Source organism: Girardinichthys multiradiatus, chromosome 10, assembly GCF_021462225.1.
Source record: "Girardinichthys multiradiatus isolate DD_20200921_A chromosome 10, DD_fGirMul_XY1, whole genome shotgun sequence".
Taxonomy (NCBI): domain Eukaryota; kingdom Metazoa; phylum Chordata; class Actinopteri; order Cyprinodontiformes; family Goodeidae; genus Girardinichthys; species Girardinichthys multiradiatus.
In genome coordinates, this window is record NC_061803.1 from 29,062,515 (window position 1) to 29,077,082 (window position 14,568).

The 14,568-nt window shown below is 39.5% G+C and overlaps 1 protein-coding gene across 3 annotated transcripts in view; it reads right to left on the reverse strand.

Moving 5' to 3' along the window:
* The window catches only part of LOC124875711 (growth arrest-specific protein 7-like), an 80,075-nt gene that overhangs the window by 31,823 nt on the left and 33,684 nt on the right, over positions 1-14,568 (reverse strand). For all 3 annotated transcript variants that reach the window (XM_047378045.1, XM_047378046.1, XM_047378047.1), the window contains exons 3-5: positions 8,030-8,107; positions 5,155-5,243; positions 3,799-3,852 (exon numbers count right to left, since the gene is read on the reverse strand). In XM_047378045.1, coding sequence (XP_047234001.1) covers positions 3,799-3,852; positions 5,155-5,243; positions 8,030-8,107 — 221 coding nt within the window. The remainder of the gene's footprint in view (positions 1-3,798; positions 3,853-5,154; positions 5,244-8,029; positions 8,108-14,568) is intronic.

A 14,568-nucleotide genomic window follows, 5' to 3' on the forward strand; every position in this document is an offset into this window, starting at 1 on the left:
TTTGTTTTTATGTTTAGGGTCACTTTCCTGTTGGATGACCCATGACCTGCATCTGAGGCTGGGATGCCTTGGTAGAATTGAGATTGCTTTGTGCACAACAGAGATCCCTACAAGTTCCAAGACATAACAAAGCCCTTTCCATGTTTCATTGTAGATATGGTGGCCCTTCCTTGGAAAGCATCAGATTTCCTTTTATGACCGAAGTAACTGGCCAAATGGCTAAAAAGCTCTAGTTTGTTCTCGTCAGTGCAAAGGATTCACTCCCAGAAATGCTGTGGCTTGTCAACTTTATGGAATTCCAGTCTGTCTTTTTTGTGTTGTTCTGTCAGTTGTGGAGCTCTCGTAGGTTTTCTTCCCCAGTGTCCATTATGATTTATAACGTGATTGATGGATGGCTTGCCTTGGCTCTTTTTCTGTCATCAGCACAATCCATCTGATCAACTTGTGGTTGCAATTTCCTATTATATGTTTACTCTACCACATACTAAAGGCATGCAGGTATACATTAGACAGCTGCTTTTAATTAAACCATGTTTAAGGAGAAATACGTTTCAAAAAGCTCTAAGGATACCCACAAATTTCTCTGAGTGTTAGTCTCCTTTTAGCCTTTTGAGGAAATAAATGAAAATATATCTTCATAATCAACAGCTGTGTGCAGAGACCTGCATAAACTCCAGGGCTTTATCTTCTGTCTCCCTATTGCCCATTACCTCAGGAGGTAGACAGCCTGTAGGGAAGATGTACAGCTTCTATTAAAAAAACTTCAGCGGCAGCCCAATGCCACAGCCTTTCCTTGCAGAGAAAACTGGTAAACAGAAGTCTGCTGATGACTTTTCCAGAGGCGGTATTCAAACTGCCATGGGAAGAAGAAGAATCAAAGGCTTGTATTCCAAGTTTGCTTTGGAATATATGTTTCATAATTCCAACAAAAGGCATTAGTACTTTTAAAATGTATTCCCTCCCCTAATGTTTACCATTGCTACAGATTAGCCACACTAGCAGAACATGCACTTACCCTCAACAAAATATCAGCATCTTGCAGAATTAGCAAAGTTACAGATGAGTGCACCCATAGAGATCAAAATGGAGCTTGTTTATATTTATGACAGGTCTTCATCCAGACCCAAGAGACATGCTATGCTCGATTCGTTTTTAAAACAACACTAGGAAGCAGCCAGAAGTGTTAAATTTATAGAGCTGCTGCTATATTTGTGAGATGTGTTATAGTGCGTGTGCTTCCCAGATGTATTTAGAATTTACAGTATAGTCAGATGCATTGTTTAAAAACAATGTGAGTAATATTACCTAGCCCTGTATGATTAAACTGCTAAATAAGCATGCACTATGAAAAGTGCGATTGTTTGTCATTTTTAATAAAATCGTGCGTTGATGGGGTGGGGGGTTGATTATTAATTGAATCACTTGCAGTGACACTCTAACAGCTTGTGTAAAACACCCATTCCTACCTTAAACCTGCAGTGGCTGCCTGCTAAAACTACTAATCTTAGTCCACATGTGGGAACATTAATCTGATGCTTTTACAGAGTTAGCACCACTTTCTCACCAGACGCTTTGCTGAACCAGCTGCATGTGTACAGTTGTGCGGCTACAGCTACAGCAATGTTTTCACCTAGCAATGTGCATTTGGGGGGGGGGGGGGGGGGGTGCTAATTTGCTAGCACAAGCGGTAAAATGAAAATGACAATGTACAAAATGCACATGCCATGCTGCCACAGTAAATCCCAACAAAACTCCCATACATTCAATGGAGACTTAAATTAGCTAAAAGAATCCCATTGCTGAAATCACAAACTAATTTGATCATAATAATTTTTATCAGCTCACATGCCCTGACAGAATTTGGCCATTGTGTCAGCTGTTAAGTGGTATGTGTGAACTAACAGTGCTGCCAAAGTTCATGACAGCAGAAAACGCTCCAAAGGTGCCATTAAAACAACAAACTGTTGCTTATGTTACTGAAAAGAAAATGTGCTGACATGAACCAAGGTATTACAATGCAATGATGAACATGAATGTTTAAATTTACACTATTTAGTCAAAACTACTGGGTCACCCCTCCAAATCATTCAATGCAGGTGTTCCACTCACTTCCATGGCCACAGGTGTATAACATCCAGCCCATAGGCATGCAGGCTGCCTCTACAAGCATTTGGTAAATAATTGGTCGGTCTCAGGAGTTCAGTGAACTCCAGCGTGATATTGTGATATGATGCCAACTGTGCAAAAAGTCCAGTTGTGAAATGTCCTACCTACTAAATATTCTAAAGTCAACTGTTAGTGGTATCATAACAACGTGGAGTCAATTGGGAACAAAAGCAACTCCGTCACGATGTGATAGATCATGTAAATTTACGATGTGGCATCAGAGGATGCTGATAATCATTGCTTGCCAACATTACCAACTTCCTGCAGTCAATACCTTTAGACCTCCAACTTCATGTGGCCTTCAGATTAGCTGAAGAACAGTCATAAAGAGCTTCACTGAATGCGCTACCATGGCTATGCAGCTCCATCCAAGCCTTACATCGCCAAAGTGTTCGATGCTGTGTTGCATGCTGCCACTAGAGCAGTGGAGAGAAAACTAGGGGGAGTCAATCACCAAGTTTTATCGGACCAGACCCTTAGTAAAGACATTAACGGGATGCCCAGAAGAAACTCTGAGAGAAGAATGAAAGGGTCAGTTTTCCTTCATGTCTTTTTTAAAAAGTGGTCATAATATTTTACAGTATTAGAGATCAGCAGCATATTTACTTCAGTAATATTATTGGTCAACTCCCCCTAGTGGTCTGTAAGTTGCAGCGTGTTTGCAGTACATATAGCAGTTTGCTTTAATGCATACAATTGTATGTGAGTAGTTGCTCATGTTGGATTTGTGAAAATAACTTCAGATTACAGGGTTTCTTATTAGTTTGTGGAGACTTTCATTCAAACTGTGATATGTTGTTGAATTATTTAATTCAAAGGACAGAATGTGACTGTCTAATATTTATTCTCTCTGTTTTTCACTCTGGACCTGCTTTTAAAAATACTAGTTTTAGAGATTGATTATATATTCATTTGACGGCAGCAAAAAACAATCAAAACACAGGGCTATACTCATCTAGGCTAACACAGGGAACTATTTTCTTTTATCAACCAACTAAGGTGGTGTAAACCACAGGAAATTAGTACTAGTTTACATTCACTTTTGAAACCTTCCCTAAACCTTCTCCAAGTAGCATGTAAATGCTGACTAGGAGCCAGGTGATTCCTGAAGACCACATGTCCAAAAACACCAATGGTATTGGTGGTTGCCATCCTTGGGTCAGTCTATTTGCCCTCTGATCATGAATAGTGTTGTTCTGGTTATGATGGAAGCTGAACTTCACATCTGATGTCTATGTTTTTTAATTGTAAAAGAGAGGGAAAAACAACTTGAGCCCAAAATATTTTAGAAAATGCTCCAAACCACTGGTCTTTTTTCAAGTGTGAAAGGATGCAGTGACCTGATTACAGAGGAAAAACTGGATGTTTGATAGGATGAGGCCACAGTGTATTTTTGTACTAGCAGCTGAAAACAAGCGTAAAAACATTTCTCTTTGGAGGGAATGAACAGGAAGACAGAGAAAACAACACAGATGTTTGGTTTTAACCAATTTACAACTGCCTTTTATAAATCTGTGCATCTTAATAAACAATCATGAGGTTAAACAGTTGAAACAGAATCCAAATAAATCTTTAAAGATCATGGATGAGTTCTTGCTCAGTTAGGCATTTCTTTTAGCCACCAAAACTCACTGTAACTGTGCTCTCCTTGTTCTGTTTCTTGATCGGTGACGTTGATCCCGGGCTCTGCGGAGAGAAGAAGAACACTCCGTCAAAACCTCCATCCTCTGTGTCAGACATGACCGCTCAACACCAACACTCTGTCACTACAATAAACACGCAAGCAATCGAAGTTGTTTTCTAAGCGGGAGCCGAACGAGTGCATTCTGTACTCATGCTGCCAATGTTTGTTTTTTTTGTCTGTGTGAGTGTGTGTGTGTGTGTGTGTCTGAGTGTGTGTGTGTGTGTGCGCAGATAGTTCTGCAGAGCAAAGCAAAGCACGAGTTGGTCTCTCTCTTTTGTGTTTGAGTGTGCATTCCTCTGTGTGTGTCATTTTAATCATGTATATTAATATGGGGTCTGCAATACCTAAAAAAGAGGGAGAATATGAACCCAAAAAAGGGCAGGCTGAGGGTGGGTGGTTGTGGAGCATCTAAAACTATGGAGAATTAAACTCCTCAGCCTTCCCTGGAAAGACTATGTTGAGGTGCAATAGAGGAAAGTCACACTATAGGCAAATCTCTAGGTTCTGGGGAAGCAATGGGAGTGTGCTGTGTCTGTGGAACACTGGAGATCCAGTTGAGGTGCTTTGGTAAGGATGCTCTCTTGACTGGTTCCTCGGAAGGTATCTCGAGCATGTTTCCTCGAGAGGAGGCCTCAGAGCAGACCCAGGACTCATTAAAGAGATTATTGTTTTTAGATCTCCTTTCTGTAATTGAAGGCATGACTTTAAAAAAGAAGGGTTTGGGGACAGAGACTGTGTAAGTGGTGGGTAGATGGTGTGTAATATCACCATGACTACGGGGCTAATTATGATCAAGGGAGCAGATACTGTAGGAGGGTTTAATCAGCTTTGACTGCCATCAGCCTCTTCATTTAATGAGGGGAAAGAGAGAGGTGGTTTAATCCCAACCAAAAACAAAATTAAAATACTTTATATGTCAAACTCCTCTTTTATTGACCATAAAATGATGTATTAATAGCTTATCTGAAATAATTTTCTAAGGTTCTGTTTACACTTCATGAACAACTAACACAGAGGTAACAAAAACATTTACTGTACATAAGACTTGATGTAAGTGGACAGTTTCTCATGTGTATTTTGTTGAGAGAACTTACAGCATACAAAATATTGTATTATATTGTTGGACACTGGCATAGCGTCACTGGTGGATTCAAGTGGGTTTTATTTGCTAAGAGACAGATTTAAAGGACATATCAAGAAGGAATGTTGAAATCATTCCAATCTGTTTTGGGAACCTTTGAAGCCTTAATAAATAATAAAAAAAATGAATGAATGTCAAAAAAACAAAACTAATAATGTTTTACCTGGGGCTCTGTACTGCTCCTCCTAACCAGACTGTTGTGTGAATGGTCACCATGGTGCAAGGGGCTACCACCTGAATGGAATCCATTCACTGCAAAAACAATTGAGACATAAAGGGGCAGATGAAGAGTCCACATTAAAGATTAATGGGTACGTTTTACTTATCAAGGGGTAATAACATTCTCTGAATTCATTTAACCATCTAGAGTCAACCTTTAGCTTTGTTGTTGGTGGTTTGGTACCATGAGCTAGATTATGTTCCCTTCGAGTTCTCCCGAGAATCTGAACTTGGAGCAGGAAGTGACATCACGCCCCTGTCGCTAGTGTTCTGGCTGCAAGTCAGAAATAGTGGAATTTTCTATTTGTTTTGGTGCTAACTACTATTCTACTATTAGCAATCCAGCCCAATAATCTATTTTTCTCTATTTTATGGGTTAATGTTCAAATTCGATTTTTACCAGGAATCTGATTTTTTTGTGTGGTTGTTCCTATTACTTTGAAAATGTTGCAGCTCCAAACTGACCAGCATGCGCATAGCATCAATAAGTGCGTCATCAAGCGCAGCACAACAGTAAACACAGAGAAATAGGTGTTATGGTTTAAGTGCACGACAGAAGCCATTTATTGTGACAGCGGGTGCTGTCTGGGAAACACGTGTATAAAAGGAGAGTGAAACTCTTCAGTGCGCCGTTTCAGGGAGATCGGACTGCCAATTCAGCACAACAAACTGTTTGGATGTGGAGACACAGCCAGCAATGGTGGGACATGGATGTTAACAATTTTAAAGAGACCGAGTTTATTCAGAACTTTATCATGTTGAGAGCAACTTTTAATCATATATGTCAGCGCCTCTCCTCTCAACTCCACAGGCAGAAGACTTGATGCAATCCAGTGTATCGAATGGCAGCAGGGGCAGATCTTCACATGCTCAGCAACCTCCATAGCATTTTAAAGTCCTCTGTTTGAACGAATTTTACGATACAAACTACATCCCACATCCAGAGGCTTGAATAAAGTTTTTTCTCTGTTTATTAATGTGCTCGCTGTTTCTCCACTGTGCAGTTCCATTTTAGCCCCCCGTCTGTTTTGCTATCTGCTACCGTTTCCTGTTGGGCCGCGCAAAATTGTAATGAATGCGACGGAAAGTGACGTCAAAGTCACATCTAATCCGCCTTGGTCGTTCCCAATGGAGTCACATTCCAAAAGATCAGATACGAGTCACATTTAGGATCACATATGAATGTGGCTCAAATGTGACTTGAAAAAGTCAGATATGGGCCAGATCTGAGCATTCACACTTGCTTTAAACAGCCTGACCTGATCACTTGACCCACATTTGCCTGCAGTTTTAACAGGGCCTGTACAAGATTTCACCTTTTAATATGAGCTTTCAGTCAGAGAGACTTTCATCAGAGCATACCTCTCTCCAACCGAAAGCTTCCATTAAAAGGTGAAATCTTGTACAGAATTAAGTGTGCAGAAATCCTCTGTTTGCCTTTGGACTATTTTTGTTTCCAGCACCTTAACCAAGACATATCCAGGTTGAGCGGTAGTCCTGCTGCAGCATCTAAAAGTGTTTTAAAAGAGTGTTCAAATTTTTAAGGTTCAAAAATTAGCCCAGCTGCAGTATTCGAAAAGCTGAAATTCTGAGACAATTTATGTAAAACCTGTAAAGGGTCGTGACACATAATTACAGAAAGAAATCAGAATTTAATAAAAATGTTTTGGTGAATAATGCTCTGCCCTTTTAGTGGTTACAATAAAAGTCAGGTAATAAACTTGTAATAATTGCAATAACCAAATTCAGCTTGCGTTCTTATGGTAAAATCCTGAAATTAATTAATCATAATTAAATAATCAATTAATTATTATTGATAAAGCATGTGCTCACAGAGCAAATCAGTTGAATTTTAGTCCATGGATAGCTGCAAATAACTGATAGACTATTAGGTTGGTTACATAAAGTACATCAAACTGTTTATTTTAGAAATAACTTCAGCAATAATCCCTGGCTATGCCGTTATCAGGGATGAAAAAACAAATGAGGAGTTATATTCTGGCTATGCTTACTTGAAATTCTTAAAACTCAGGTAACATCAGGTAAAAACCTGTTTTTAGGGGGACTGTTTGGCCATGCAGAATACAATCAAGTGACTGCAGCAAACGCTGGAGAGTCACTGATGGTAATATATTTGATGTGGGTTTGGTTCAGGACTTTGTGCGAAAGCTTTTACATGATTTTATTTACTTAGTAAGAAGATTCTTGTGACAGTTGTAATTATTTTAAAACAAACATTACCGCAATAAATAGGTGTCACTAATTTTCACATTTTACTGCAGGTCCTATGAGGCCTGTCTTATACAAACTGTCACAATTAGTTTCAAAGGGGATACCAAGGCAGACAAGTGGCAACTTCAGCAGTTTGTGTGGTCTGTGATGTTTTAATACAGACGTTAAATTCATGAAATCTTCACTGACTCGACATTGAAAATGTTAAAGAGGTTTTTTTACAAAGTAAAAGTACATTTTAGAAACTTTGCTGTTTAGACTGAAAGGTTCCAATTATTTCGTTATAACAAGGAAGATAAATGAATGAATAAAGCTTGTTTTCGTATGTGGAAACATCCAAAGAACCTTCCTGCCTCTTTCTGCTCGTTTGCCTTTAGGAGCAGGGCCAAAGCAGAGACAGAGGACTCCTTAGTTCCCCAGTTTGTGGCTGCAGATAAAGTTAGTCACAGGAAGTGTCTGTGTGTGGTGAGCATGAGCAGAGGCTTTGTGCCACTGTGGAATCTAAGGAGAATTCCCAGCCCCAGAGCTCTGACACTTGAGGAAGTTGAAGGGAAAGAAACGGAGTAGAAGAGAGACCAGTTAAGCACCTGCTGGCAGAGAGTTCTTGTGTCGGACGGAGCTCTTGGGGGTCCCTGGGACGCTGGATGGCCTCTCCCATGTGGTCTCTGAAGGGGTGATGGAGAGAGAAGAGCATAGGAAACATTATGAAACATTTGCAGGACAATAATAAGAAGAAGTGATTCCATCGATAGATGCAAACGTGGCATTTCTTGCAGATAGCAATAAAAAACAGACCTCATTCACGCTTTGATGCTTTCCTTTCTCATTTCCTGTTGAGTTGAAATGTCTACATTGTTTTAGCCTGTAAAATAGTCACTTGATAGCAATGGCTTTGATTTCTAAAATTGTATTTGTCTGACATAAAGACATGGAAGAGAAACACTAAAAGAAAACCCCAATAGGAAAAACATAGTGCAGTGTCTTACAAAAACACGTGCTCCCCTTGAACACTCCCCTCACTTTTTATTATGTTACAACCACAAACTTCTGTAAAGTTTATTTGGACAGATCAACACAATAAGTGTTTCATTTTAAAGTGGAAGGAGAATGATACTTGGTTTTCCAAATTCCAGATCCGTCCTGTACTTAGCTAACATCCATTTTCCTGTCTTTTTCCAACAGCTCCACAGAACCTGTAAAAGAAAAGCCTCCCCACATTATGATTCTGCCACCACCACCAATTGGTGTGTTCATGGTGATGTGCAAACATAGCGTGTTGAACGGAAGCCAAAATGTTCAGTTTTGGTCTCATCTGACCAGAGCAAATATTTCCACATGTTTGCTGTGTCTCTAAGCATGCTTTCAACTAACATGCTTTAATCTAGCAAATCAAAAGCTTGGGATATTGTTTGACAACCTAAGCCTGCTTGAAGCTTCAACACACATCATCCCTGTCCTGTCTGGGCTAAATGTACCGATGTTCTCTCATGGACCTCAGAGGCCTTCACAGAACAGAAGGATTAACACGGAGATTAAATTACACAAAGGTAGTCTCTGTTTGCTAATTAGGTGACTTCTGAAGACAACTGGTTTAACTAGATTTAATTTAGGAGTGTCAGAGTAACACGTTAATATACAAAAGAAAACAAGACTTTTCAACATTTTTATTTGTGAATAAACATGCCATCCACAATTTCCCTTCCGCTTTTTTGTTGGTATGTCACATGAAATCTTAAAATACTTTAAAGTTTGTTTTATTGTTGCAAACGGTGGAATAAGTTCAAGAGGTATGAATGGAAACCTGCAAAGCACTGTGAATCAAATATGGCAAATAACGATAAAGGAATGAAAGAAGTTACTGGATGACATTTGCGGAAACAGAAACCCCAAATAGGTCTAAGTCAAACCTAAACAGATGGGATCATAATGAAGCTCCTGATGTTAGAGGAAACTGGGCATATGTTATTTTAATGCAAGGTTGTTCTTTTCTTTGGAATTCTTTCACCTCTCAAACAATCAATGAAAGGCTATTAAGTGAGTTAAGGATATTTTAGGTTAAATCTGTTTATTGTGTCAATTTCCTACTGCAAAAGATCCAATACCACCCTTATAAAGAAAAGCTCTCTTTTATTTACTTCTCTCTGACCATCATTGCTTTGAGTATGGCTAGAAAAGAGGAGCCTTTATTGAATTAGAGCCTTTTGGCTATTCTATTGGCTCTATTTATCCCTGCTTAGCAGAGGAAGCAACTGAGCCAAACCTATCAGCTCAAATGACACGGGCGGAGGGTAAGGCTCCGTTACTCTCATCTCTTCTCATAAACCCCAATCAATACTGAAAGAAATACTAGATAGTGGTGCTGAAATATATTGCCTCTTATTGGATGAAGGAAATTGCTGTAATAATCCAAAGTTTGTAAAACTGATACTGGCCATATTTTACTACAAACCACAGAGGTACGTCAGACTGCTATGGTCTTTAACATATTTCTAATTACTGCAATGCATTTGGGTTTAAAGTTTTTTGTTTTATACTGTAGAGGAAACAGCATTTTCAAGGCATTAAGGCAACCTTAAACTGAGAAAAGCAACTGGAATAGGTCAAAAATTTTTATATACAAAAAAGAGGGTTTCTTACTTTTCTTAAAAATAAATTTAAAATCTCTTCTCGTCTCATCTAATCCTCTCTCATTCTTCTAATCCCTATATTGCGTAGTGTACATTGGGTACAGAAGATGTGCCTTGTCCAGGGCGGTAATTCATAAAGAACTCTTCAACAGGCTTTGCCTCACAATCCTCTCAAGGCTGCACTTAGTCCTCTTGCTTGTGCATCTTTTTCTACCATACTTTATCCTTCCACTTATCTTACTATTATTATGCTCGGATGCAACCAGCATATTTTGCAAAAACCTATTATGGCTTAACTCCTTCAAGAAGGTATCGATCAATGTATACAGGAGGACTATCAGGTCAGGAGTCTTCCCCATGATTGTGTAGGCCCAAACATGGCCATTACAAAACCTTTTAAAATAATTGTTTGGCCAACTTCATGCTGTCTGACAGGTTCTATATATGGAATCCTTGATTCTACATGGATTCCATTAAAATTTGGTGGATGATCTGAAATATTTAAGTGTGACAAAAACAACAGAAATCTGTAAGGCGGCAAATACTTATTCACTGCACTCCTAAAAATATATATTTTTAAATTTCCAGAGAAAATATATGTAGGTTTGTTTTTAGATGTAAAACATAGTTTTAAATATATCACTGTATGCTGTGAACCTACATAATATGAGTATCAGTTCTTTTTATAAAATTCCTGAAGTAAATTCGCTTTTTGATTCTTCTAATTATTAATATGTTCTTTTATAGAGTAATTACTGAATTACTGTCTGAATAAAGGAACACTAACACGGAATAAGCTTAGCATACGTATATGTATAGTATGCTATGATATGAAATCATAGTGCAAATAATAAAATTGAATGATTTGAGTTGACTTTGAATTTGCTTTTTACTCCACAGAGGCTCTGATTTATTTTCTAAGTTCTAAAGTTCCACATTTATTTTCTCTATACCCTTATCAGTTTTTCTTATCATTGTGGGGCATTCTTTACAGCACTGCTTCAGCTCATTTGGGTTTTCAAGATGCCCAGGTCCTAAGCCCATGTCATCATGTCTCCACTACCATGCATGACAGTTATGACCGTTTTTTTTTTTTCAAAAGTATTATCTGCTGTGATCTCATCTATTTAAAGGTCATTCTAGGAGTTTAGTGGTTTTCATTTTTATGAATTGAGAACCTGTCATGCTGTCATAAACGTTTCAGAAGAAAAAAAAAGGCCTTTCTCCTGACAGTCTCTCCAAACAAACCATACTTATTCGGTCTGTTCTCCTGAATTCTCATACCTCTTTACAACACTTCTGTTCTGCTTGCTAGTATTCACTTGGGATTCAGCTCCCTTAAACTCCTACCACAGCCTTTAAATTGTGATGGTTAACCTCTGAACCTTTACTGGGTCACTGCAACACCTCGATTCTTTTTTTTCATTGTAAACCTAGTGACTCAACGCTCCAAGATTTTCCGATGATTTGCAAGGCCAAGTCATCAGCCCTCCACCACCATGCTTCATAGCTGGGTATGAGTTGTTTGTACAGAGATGCTTTGTAAGTGTGTGCACTATGCACAAGGGCCGAATGTGCCCTCTTTGTGCATAGTGCACAAAGAGGGCACCAACGTTTTTAAACAAACCATACTTAATACGTCTTATTCTATTAAGACTGACAAATGGTGTAAATATTTAAATAATCTTTCTCACTATTGGACATCAAACTTTAACTTGTTTGGAAATAGCCTTATAAACCTCCCTAGATCCATGAGCAGCAACATGTGCTTCCCTAAGGTCCTTGCTGAGGTCCTTCCTGCTTGGCATTGTGGTAACACATACCTGTCAGCTCAAAACTAGCAAACTGCCAAAACTCCTGTTTGTATAAACGCTTCTGTGGATCAGTTAATAAAATGTATTTGGGTACAGTCATCTGGTTGCTGAAAATTTCAACGTTGGTAAGGTGTTTAGGTGTGTTTATATAGTAGCCCCCTCCAATCCGATTCTCAGCAGGCGGCTGGTACTAACCACACCATCCGCAACACAGGAAGGAAAAAGTCAAAAACAGACAAGGGCAAGCTGCCCTCACCCACACATGCTGCTCTGTTACCATGGCACTGTCGTAACACAACACACACTCACAGAGGACGCTGATAAAGCTGAACTTTAGAGAAACAATAGAGAACACTGGTAAAAAATAAAAGGCATCAGAGCTGCTATAAATACCAATTATTTGAAAGGAAAGGTTATCAGATAGGGCAAGTGCTGCGTGGCTTTGTTAAAAAAAGGACTCTAAACATATCGACTACATTCAAATTAAGCCTTCACAGGGCTATTAGCTCACCATCATACAATGGCAACAGAAGGAAAAAGAAAACATCTAGTTCCATCCTTCTGACAGCACCTCGGAACCATCTAACCATGTCCTCAAATACAGGGAGTGGAGGAGGACGAAGAGGAGGAGGAGGAGGGAGTCCTCTGTTCTTGTGCCTGGGTGGAGCCCTGAGCCAATTTTAAACCTCCTCTTTCATCTTTTAAGGCCACAACCCTTACCACTGCGACAATGACAAGAGATGCACATGACACAAACATCACTGATGGGGTTACGGTCCTAAAAGAACCCTGGCGGCAATCACAACTAAAGAGGATGGGGACAGGTTCAATGAGGTGTTGCTACACGGTTGTAAACAAGCTACACTGGACCTTATCCACTGCTACTCAAAGGGAAAATGAGTCAGTCAGAAAAGTGCCCCATGCACATCCTCTATATTTCTAAAGTTTGCTTCTAATTAAATGGAAACAGGCTGACTGGGAAAAGTGTTTTCTTATATTTTACCAATGGAATGAAGGACGAGGCCTTCGCAGCACAGCCTAAACTAATTAACATTTTATGTAGGACAGAAAATGACTGACTGACTGACTGACTGTAGGACACTGCAATCCTACAGACTTTGACAAAGAGTTCATCCAGGTTAGACCAGATGGTAAAAAGCAATGAAATGGCCCATTACCACACTGTGAAAATCAGAAGCCAACTTCAATTCTGCATTGTAATAATCTTTAAAACACTTCTTCGGAATAAAAATCTAATATGTATGGTATGCATTCATATTTTGCTTCCTTTTGATGGACCGAATATACATAGAGCTTTCCTAGTCATACCGACAGCTCAAAACTCTCCCCACTAGAGCCACATTCACCTGATCCTAGTCACAAACATTCATACACCGATATGTGGATCGGTATGCAATTTGCAGTAAGTGTCTTGCCCAGTATCTGCTGAGCAGTCACCCAAAAATAAAAATTAATTGCTACCAACTGTGTGCTAAAGTCACTTAACTAGTAGAGTCCAAACCTGTGAGTAATGTAATCTCAGTGTAAAGCCATCAGTTCCATTAAGGCCTTAGAGGTTTGTTAGAGAAACTTAATGAACAAACAGTGTCATGAAGACCGAGGAACACAGCACACATCAGCATACAATTGTGCAGAGGTTTATTAGTTGTACACTCTACACATCTGGCCTTTGAGGATGAGTTTGCCACAGACCTGGGTAGAAGTTGTTGTGGACAGATGAGACCTACACGAAACATGCTGGTGGCTGAATCATGCTGTGGGGATGCTTTTCTTCAGTGGGGACAGGAAAGCTGGTTATAGTTACTGGGAACACGGATGGAGCTTTGGGCTATAGCAGAAGAAAAGCTTTTAGAGTTTGTAAAAGACTTGAGACTGGGACAGATGTTCACCTTTCAGCAGGCCAGCGACCCGAAACATACAGTCAAAGCATATTTAGAACGCCCCACTCAACATCACAGACAACCTTTCATCCAATCTGACGTTGCTTGAACTATTCTGCAAAAAATGATGAACACTTTTACTCTCTAGGGAAGCAAAGCTGGTAGATTCTTATCTCGCTTTCCCCTGCAGCAAAAGGTCGTACTACAAAGCACTGACTCAGGACTGACTGAATCATGCCTTACTTTGTCTTAGTCAATCACATAAAATCCCAGTACAATACAATGAGGTTTGTGGTTGTTATGTGAGAAAATGTGTAAAAGGGGAGGGAATACTTTTACAATCCACTGTAGGGCTATCATACCACAACCTCTTGTTAGGACATGGACTATTATCACCTCGAGACTGGTAACAATGCATTCCCTCTCATTCTAACCTTTATTACATCAGCAAGAACGCAAGAGTTGCCAATCCAAGAAATTACTGTCATCAGTCAGCTTCTACAACACGGCCACGCAAGGTTATTAAAGGCAGACAATAATGCAGGGAATTCTGCAATGCCTGTCAACTGTGGCGGGAATTAAACTGTGTCCCTGCTAATATGTGTGTGAATGATGTGTTCAGTGACACAATGACTGTTAATCATGTAGACAGAAACAAGCAGCGGTACCGGCAGTTCCACAGACAGAGGAACTCAACTTCCTCTTGGCAATACTCTATAGATTCTCTACAGGGTAACACCAGTGAACCAGCTTTTGGTTCTTTAGGCTGTGTGTGCAGGTGCCA